The sequence below is a fragment of the Otolemur garnettii genome, unplaced genomic scaffold, assembly GCF_000181295.1.
Source record: "Otolemur garnettii isolate 467f Iridium unplaced genomic scaffold, OtoGar3 scaffold00210, whole genome shotgun sequence".
NCBI classification, from domain to species: Eukaryota; Metazoa; Chordata; class Mammalia; order Primates; family Galagidae; genus Otolemur; species Otolemur garnettii.
Window position 1 is genome coordinate 259,992 of NW_003852605.1, and position 9,106 is coordinate 269,097.

General features: G+C 46.6%; 1 protein-coding gene across 1 annotated transcript in view; it reads left to right on the forward strand.

Annotated features, from left to right (window-relative positions):
- The first annotated feature begins 503 nt into the window (after nt 1–503).
- The window catches only part of MAST2 (microtubule associated serine/threonine kinase 2), a 202,383-nt gene continuing 193,780 nt past the window's right edge, over nt 504–9,106 (forward strand). Inside the window, exon 1 of the mRNA XM_003801411.3 lies at nt 504–959. Coding sequence (XP_003801459.1) covers nt 783–959 — 177 coding nt within the window. The 5' untranslated portion in view covers nt 504–782. The remainder of the gene's footprint in view (nt 960–9,106) is intronic.

Here is a 9,106-nt window from a genome sequence, read left to right on the forward strand (position 1 = left end):
AGCCAGAATTGAGTCGTATCTAGTTTGCTGGGTGACTTGTGCGTTCCAATTCATCTTAGTCTCATTATCTGTAACATGAGAATGTGCACACTTGCCTACAAAGCGTGATGGAAGTAGGTGAGGATTGGCAGGCACTAAACAAAAAGGCATGCATTAGCGTCTTCATTGGCTGTATATTTTGTCACCTGGGTAGCCTCTCCCCCTAGTTCTGTGAGGACACTGAACGGTTCATTTTCTGGTCCCCACTACTGAGATAGGCCCAGCACACAGTTTCATGAATGGATGAATGAAGTTATCTATGACCGTCTCAGCAGCAGGCGGCGCGCCAGGAACCCCGCCCCCTTCCGTTTTCCAGACCGCGTGGCGGGGCCACGGGCGGGTCTTTCGGGACCGTTCGCCGGCGCGTGCGCGGGAGGCTGCGCGCGGCCCGAGGCGGCGGGCGGGCTCCTCGTGCGCGCGCGCGGGAGGGGCGGGGCCGGCCGAAGGCAGGCGGGCGGCAGGCGGTGGAGCCCGCGGTGGCGGCGGGTGGCCGGCTGAGCGTGTGCCGGGTGGGAGAAGACTAGGCGGCGACGATGCTGCCTCTTCCGTAGGGAGCGCTGCGGAGGTCGCGACGTCTGAAGCCCTAAAAGGCTCGGAGGAGCTGCGGGCAGGGGACGGTGGCTTCGGGCGCCAGCCCGGCCATGGTGGCTGCGGGCGGTGGTTGGCGCGGCAGCGCTGCGGCCCGGGGCCGTGCGGGGCCGGGACAGTCCCGGCGCTGACGCCTGTGGGGCCCAGCCGCAGGCATGAAGCGGAGCCGCTGCCGTGACTGGCCCCAGCCTCCGCCGCCTGCCCGCCGGGAAGATGGGGCTCAGAGGGCGGCGGAGCTGCCCCAGCCCCTTCCCCAGCGCCGGCGAGCGCCGCCCGGGAGGCAGAGACTGGAGGAGCGGACCGGGCCCGCGGGACCGGAGGGCAAGGAGCAGGTAGGGCGGGCTGGGGTCGGTGGTGGGGGACCTGGGTGGGAGCGATGGGGGAGGGGATCTCCTGCGGGAGGACCCGAGCTGAAGCGTTTGAGGGGTGGGGACTGGGTAGTTCCGGAGGAGGAGTGGAAGATCTAGAGAGTCAGAAAAATGGGGAGTGGAAAATTGGAAGTGAAGGCCTGGGGTCAAATTGGAAATGGGGGAGTAGGGGAATGAAAAAATAGTCTCAGCGGCGTTTGTAGTCTGCGGATCTAGATGGGGAGAACGGTCACCGGAATGTGGGCATGGTGAATGAGCTGCAAAGAGTAGGGATATTGAGTTTTCCAGAGCCCTACTTACTGTAAGAGGGGAAAGTCGATTTGATACAGTGTAATTCTCATTCCTAGAGGTTGTCTTTAACAGTTATAAAAACGGATGACATTCCTAAGCGTTCTTGGATTTGGCCATCATTATGCCTTTGTAAGAGCGTGTTCAGAATCCTTGTTAGGGTTCTGCCTACTAACCATCTAGTTCATGAGAGAGCACTTTTTAAAACACCTAGATGTGTGCAGTGCCAAGCCCAGTTATGTGAAGAGAAAATTCAATAGATCTAGGCTCTGCCTTCCTATTTACCACTGAAAAAACCTTAATGGGAAAACACAGAAAGCAGCGTATTCCTGGAGTTTCTGAATGAACAAGATGTGTTTATGTATTAGTGAGGAGTAGGTGTATTTATGAGTAGAGGATAAAGGTTAGTTTTATCAGAGAGGAGAAACTGCTACTAGCTGTAGGAAGCTAAGTAAAAGGAATAATTAGATTCAGTAATAGATTAGCTTGTTACAGTTTTAGAAAAATATTCTGTAATAATGAACTCTAATGACAGCTTTTCTTTTACCCAGCTTTACTTTAGTGACTTCATCCTTGAATCTTTTTCTTTTCTTTTTTCCTTCCTTCTTTCTATCTTTCTTTTCTTCACTCTGTTGCCCTGAGTACATAGCTCACAGCAACCTCAAACTCTAGGGCTCACGTGATCCTCGTGCCTCAGCCTCCTAAGTAGCTGGGACTGTAGGTGTGCGCCACCATGCCCAGCTAGTTTTTGTATTTTCATTTGTTTATTTATTTTTATAGTTTTCTGTTTTTAGTAGAGATAGGGGTCTTATGGTTGCTGGGGCTGGTCTTGAACTCCTGAGCTCTAAGCAATGCACTATCTTGGGCTCCCAGAGTTTTATGATTACAGGTGAAAGGCACTGCGCCCAGCTTATCCTTGAATCTTTTAAGATTGCTATTTTCTTTTGAAGACTGAATCTCACTCTGAACCACGGTGGCCTATGGCCTGAATCATGGTGCCCCACCCTTCTAAGATTTCTTATAGCTCTCTTGCTTCTTTCTCCTCAGGTAAATAACTATTTTCTTAGATATCTTTTTTTTTCTTTTTTTTTTTGAAACAGTCTCACTATGTCACCCTGGGTAGAGTGCTGTGGCATCACAGCTTACAGCAACCTCTAACTCCTGGGCTTAGGCGATTCTCTTGCCTCACCCTCCTGAGTAGCTGGGATTATAGGAGCCTGCCATACGCCTGGCTATTTTTTTTTTGTTGCAGTTTGCCTGGGGCCTGGTTTGAACCCACCACCCTTGGTATATGGGGCCATTGCCACAGGCACCACCCAATGCCTGGCTATTTTTAGAGATAGGGTGTCGCTGGTCTCGCATAAGCTCAAGCAATCCACCCACCTAGGCCTTCCAGAGTGCTAGGATTACAGGCGTGACCCACCTTGTATATATTCTTGATACACTAGAACCTCCATAGTTGACAATTTCCCTACGTTGACCACCTCCAGTTGACTTAATAGACTTCAAATGCATGTACTACATGTATCTATCAGTACTGTAGGCTTAGTTCTGTTACAGTCCCTTGGGTGGTCGACATACAGAGGTTTTACTGTATTATAATTTGGCTTACACTTTGATTGGCTTAAACTTATTTTTGGCTATACTGAACACTTTCCCAAAACTGATGTCTTCAAAATCACCAGCAAGTCTTTTTTTTTGGTTTAGTGTTTCATTTTTGTTTTTTAGAGTTAAGGTCTCACCCTGTCACCCAGGCTGGAGTTTACTGTAGACTCCAGCTGTTGGCCTCAATGGTGCTCCTGCCTTAGCCTCCTGAGTAGCTGGGACTATAGTTGCAAAAGCAGCTGCATTTGGCTAATTTTTTTTGTTTGTCTTTGAGATAGAGCCTCAAGCTATCGCCCTGGGTGAAGTGCTATGGCATCACAGCTCACAGCAACCTCCAACTCCTGGGCTCAAGTGAGTCTCCTGCCTCCGCCTCCCAAGTAGCTGGGATTACAGGCATCCGCCACAACGCCTGGCTATTTTTTGGTTGCAGCTGTCATTGTTGTTTGGTGGGCCCAGGCTGGATTCGAACCTGCCAGCTTAGGTGTATGTGGCTGGCACCTTAGCTGCTTGAGCCACAGGCACCAAGCCCATTTGGCTAATTTTTAAATTTTTTTGTAGAGATGGCATCTTCTCTTGCCCAGACTGGTTGTCAATTCCTGGCCTCAAGGGAATCTTCCTGCCCCAGCCTCCCAGATTGTTGAGCCTGTAGGCCTGAGCCTCTGTGCATGGCTGGTTTACTCTTTATTTTTTTGAGACATAGTCTTGCTCTGTTGCCTGGGCTAATGAGCCAGTGTGGTAGTGTCATTGTATCTCACTATAAGCTCAAACTCCTGAGCTTGAGTGATCCTCCTCTCTCAGCCTCCCGAGTAGCTTAGAGCTACAGGTTTACACCACCACACCTGGCTAATTTTTCTGTTTCTGTGGGGATGAGGTCTCCCTCTTGCGTAGGTTGGTCTTGAGCCCCTGGCCTCAATTGATCCACCCACCTTTGCCTCTCAAAGTGCTAGGATTACAGAGGTGTGAGCCACCATGCCTGGCCTGGTTTACTTTTATTTAGGTGTGATTTATTTATGGTGTACAAATGAAAGGTTCATGTAGCCCATGGATTTCTACAGAATGGATACCCACCTGTGACCACTACTCACATCAAGATGGAGAATATTTCCAGGACCCTGAAACATTCCCTTGTACCTTTTCCCAGTTACTGTCCTCCAACAGTATTACTTTCAGACTTCTATCACCCTAGTTCAGTTTTGAACTAATACTTCATATAAACGAAATCATACAGTTTGTACTCTTTTGTGACCAATTGTTCTCCTTTAAATCATGTATGTGAGACTTGTCCATGTAGCTTATAGAAATAGTTTCTTCTTGGCTCAGTGCCTGTAGCTCAGCGGCAAGGGTGCTGGCCACATACATGGGGGTAGCAGGTTCAAATCTGGCCCAGGCCTGCCAAACAACAGTGACAACTACAACAAAAAAATAGCCAGACGTTGTGACTGATCCCTGTAGTCCCAGCTACTTGGGAGGCTGAGGCAAGAGAATTGCTTAAGCCCAAGAGTTTGAGATTACTGTGAGCTGTGATGCCATGACACTCTACCCAGGGTGACATAGTGAGACTCTTGTCTCAAAAGAAAAAAGAGAAAGAAATAGTTTGTTCATTTTCATTGCTGTGTAACTTTTGATTGTGCATATGATGGATATTAAAACTTGTTTTTCAGGGCAGTGCCTGTGGCTCAGTGGGTAGGGTGCTGGCCCCATATACTGAGGGTGGCGGGTTTGAAACCGGCCCCGGCCAAACTGCAAGAAAAAATAGCCGGGCATTGTGGCTGGCACCTGTAGTAATTGCCTAAGCCCAGTAGTTGGAGGTTGCTATGATGCCTCTGCACTCTACCGAGGGCGATAAAGTCAGACTCTGTCTGTGAACAAACAAACAAAAAAACCAAAAAAACACTTGTTTTTTGGGGTAGTCCCTGTGGCTCAAGGAGAAGGTTACTGGCCCCATATACTAGAGTTAGTGGGTTCAAACTCGGCCCTGGTCAAAAACTGCAAAAACAAACAAACAAACAAACCACTTGTTTTTCAAATTAAAATGTAGTGCATGGCTACTTATGCTTTTGAAAAGTTTCATTGTGAAGGAGTTACACAGAGAAATATGTAAAATTCTATGTACCTTTAAATTCTTAAATGTGATAGTCTTTCCTTAGTACTCATTCTCTGTAACATCTAAACTGTTTGTTATAGCTGAGGTGTGCTCCTTCATGCCAGGCCAGCTTCATATTACCCCTTAAACCTTGGCATTCAAAGTCTACTTGACATTTAGCCACTTTTTTTAATTTTAATTTTTAATTTTTTAGAGACAGAATCTCACTCTATTACCCTCAGTAGAGTGCTGTGACATCACAGCTCAAAGAAACCTTATAACTCTTGGGCTTAAGCGATTCTCTTGCCTCAGCCTCCCAAGTAGCTGGGACTACAGGTGCCTGCCATAATGCCTGGCTATTTTTTGGTTGTAGTTGTCATTTGGTGGGCCTGGGCTGGATTTGAACTCTCCACCTTGGGTGTATGTGGCTGGTGCCCTAGCCACTGAGCTACAAGTGCCAAGCTGCACTTAGCCACTTTTTTTTTTTTTGAGACAGAGCCTCAAGCTATCCCCCTGGGTAGAGTGCTGTGGTATCACAGCTCACAGCAACCTCCAACTCCTGGGCTCAAGCAAGTCTCCTGCCTCAGTCTCCCAAGTAGCTAGGACCATAGGCACCCGTCACAACTCCTGGCTATGTTTTGGTTGCAGCTGTCATTGTTTTGGTGGCCTGGGCTGGATTTGAACCTGCCACCTTAGGTGTATGTGGCTGGTGCCTTAGCCACTTGAGCCACAGGTGCTGAGCCCACTTAGCCACTTTTTATTGAAGAATCAGTTATGGTCAGGGGTGGTGCTTCACACCTGTAATCCTAGCACTCTGAGAGGACAAGACCAGTGGATTGGTTGAACTCAGGAGTTTGAGACCAGCCTATGCGAGAGTGAGACCCTGTTTCTACTAAAAACAAAAAAATGAGCCAGGTGTTGTGGTGGGTGCTTGTCGTCACAGCTACTCAGGAGGCTGTGGCAAGAGAATTGCTCAAGCCAAAGAGTTTGAGGTTTCTGTGAGCTATGTAGCCATGACACTCTACCTGGGGTGAAAGAATCAGACTCTTTCTCAAAAAAAGAAAAAAAAAATCAGTTAGATGCCCTGTCTCTTGGCTTCCCAGGACCCTCTACTTTTCTTCCTCATAGCATAGATTACTGAAATTGTCTTGTCACTCTCACTAGTAAGTTCTTTGAGGTTCAGACAATTTGACTTGCTATGATATATCTGGGGCCTAGTATGGTACTTGAAATAGTTATTTGTCTGAGTGTTGGAAACATGGTTCTTTTTCTTTTTCTTTTTTTTGAGATAGCATCTCAAGCTATTGCCCTGGGTAGAGTGCCCTGGCATCACAGCTCATAGCAACCTCAAATTCTTGGGCTTAAACGATTCTCTTGCCTCACTCACCTCCTGAGGAGCTGAGACTTCAGGCGCTTGCTACAACGCCTGGCTATTTTTGGTTGTAGTTGTCATTGTTGTTTAGCAGGCCTGGGCTGGGCTTGAACTTGCCCGCCTCAGTATATGTGGCCAGCACCCTAGTCACTGAGCTATGGACGCTGAGCCAAGAGAATAGATATTTCGTCAGTGACTATCCTAACTGATTTTCAGGCTGTCATCAGAGAATGAACTCCTTGGAGCAGTGAGTGGTTCTCAACCTTCCTGATGCTGGCCCTTTAATACAGTTCCTATGGGGGGGGGGGAAGGGCGGTGCCTACGGTTCAAAGCAGTAGGGCGGAGTAGGGCGCTGGCCCCATATGCCCAAGGTGGCGGGTTCAAGCCCAGCCCCAGCCAAAAACTGCAAAAAAAAAAAAATACAGTTCCTGTGTGTCGAGACCCACAGGTCGAGAACTGCTGCCTTAGAAGGCTGTTTTATTCATCATTGTATCTCTAGCCTCTTCTGTTTTAACTGATAAATACTGGGCATTCAGTAAATATTTGTTTATTGTTAGGCATTCTCATGTATTTGTTTTTCTCTGCCTTTGTCTATTAAAATTCTACTCATGCTTTCAAGCCTAATTCAAATGCCACAGGAATTCTTCTCTGAAGTTATTTTTCCATGTGGCGTCTATAGAGGATCCTTGATTGGGCTTTAGGGAGTCTTTGAATGTAGGGAAATTCCAGTTCTCAGAAATCTGAGATCCAAAAAGTGAAAGCTTGGGTTCAAAGAGATAAATGAAATAATGATTAGAAACCTCATAGTAAGTAGGTGCTTAGTAATGTTCATTATTTTCTCACTTTGTTTCTGCAACACATTATTTGATCCATTCCTAGGCATAAAGTAGGTGCTGAATGTGTAAATATTTGCTGAATGAAAGGATGAATCAGTATATTAGCATCCACTATGCTTCCCTCCATGTGCTTTTAAATTGCTAGTTTTTGAATGTAGGAACTGTATCATCATTTTATCAAACATAGTGCATATCCAGGGGCTTTATTCAACAATAGGTGCTAAGTAATTATTTGTTGAATGAATGAATAGAAAATGATTCAAATATTTTGAATTTGGGCTATTTGAGTATTAATGGTAGTTTGATAGAAGTAGACAAGTGAAGGAGATAGGACTTTTTTTTGTTTTGAAACAGAGTCTTAGTGTGTTGACCAGGCTAGAGTGCCATGATGTCAGCCTAGCTTGCAGCAATCCCAGACTTCTGGGCTCAAGGGATCCTTGTGCCTCAGCCTCCTGAGTGCCTGGGACTATAGGCACCTGCCACATTCCTGGTTAATTTTTCTATTTTTAGTAGAGATGGGGTCTCATTCTTGTTCATGCTGGTCTCCATCTCCTTAGCTGAAGAGATCTTCCTGCCTTCCTGCTAGGATTATTGGCATGAGCCATAATCAACATTTTTTGAGGATGGGAGAAAATTAGTTTAATTTTAGGTCCTAGAATACCCTCAGCACTACTGAGGAATTTTAAAGATTATTTTAATGGAAATCAGAGCAGAAGGGGTTTTTTTTTTTTTTGCCGGGGCTGGGTTTGAACCCGCCACCTCTGGAATATGGGGCCAGCGCCCTACTCCTTTGAGCCACAGGCGTCGCCCTAGAGCAGAAAGTTTTATCAGTCCTCTTCCCTTTTTTTTTTGAGATAGAGTCTCATTTTGTTGCCCCTCAGTAGAGTGCTGGTGACATCATAGCTAATAGCAACCTTAAACTCTTGGGCTTAAGCGATTCTTTTGCCTCAGCCTCCCAAGTAGCTGGGACTGCAGGTGCCTGCCACAACGCCTGGCTATTTTTTTTGAGGGGGGGTTGTAGTTGTTGTTTGGCAGGCCTGGGCTGAATTTGAACCTAACAGCTCCTGTGTATGTGGCTGGTGCCCTAGCCTGTTGAGTTACAGGCACCAAGCCTCCTCTTTCCTTCTTATCAAAGGTATGGGGAAGGGCTAGAGCTCCTGAAAACTTTGAAAAACAATAGAACCTCCATAGTTGGCACCTCCTTAAGTTGACCTAATTTTCATAAACTGGACATGTACCTCATGTATGTATTAGTACAGTAGGCGTTGTTCCTTATGTTGACACCTCCATATGTTGACCAGTTTGTTACAGTCTTTGGGGTGGCCAACCTGCAGAGGTTCTATTGTATTGAGTTTCATCAAAGGTACTGGGAACAGAAAGCCTGGGATAGTTAGAAAGTTTCCTCATGAAGGCAGGAAGCATATGCTTGTGGAGTTTTCCCATTTTTGTTCCATTGGATGTCCCTTAGCCTAAAGCTCAGTCTAAAAGCTTTTTCCACCTCCAGTCACTGATAATGACCAAGGGTCAGACTATCCTAGGCAGCTGAATGTTGTAATCAGTGTGTTTCCATTATCGCTTGTCTTAACTGTTGTATGGTTTTCTGGTAAATTTGCTACCTGCCTCTGTACTTTCTTGGTGAAATCCCTGTGGTACTTTGGTAATTATTACTTTTCATCAGTAGGTGTGGTTTTGATCATTACTGTGTGTTTTTGCAAAGGAATTTGAAAACTGGAGTTGTTGGATCAAGGGATAGCCCTTGGGGAGAAATAAAGGTCCTCAAGGGAGATGGTGGGACTAGGAGAGGAGAGGCTAGAGATTACTGAGAGTAAAGACACGCAGAATACAGAATATGTGACTCGGCGCCTATGGCTCAACCGGCTAGGGCGCCAGCCACATACACCTAAGGTGGCGGGTTCGAATCCCCAGC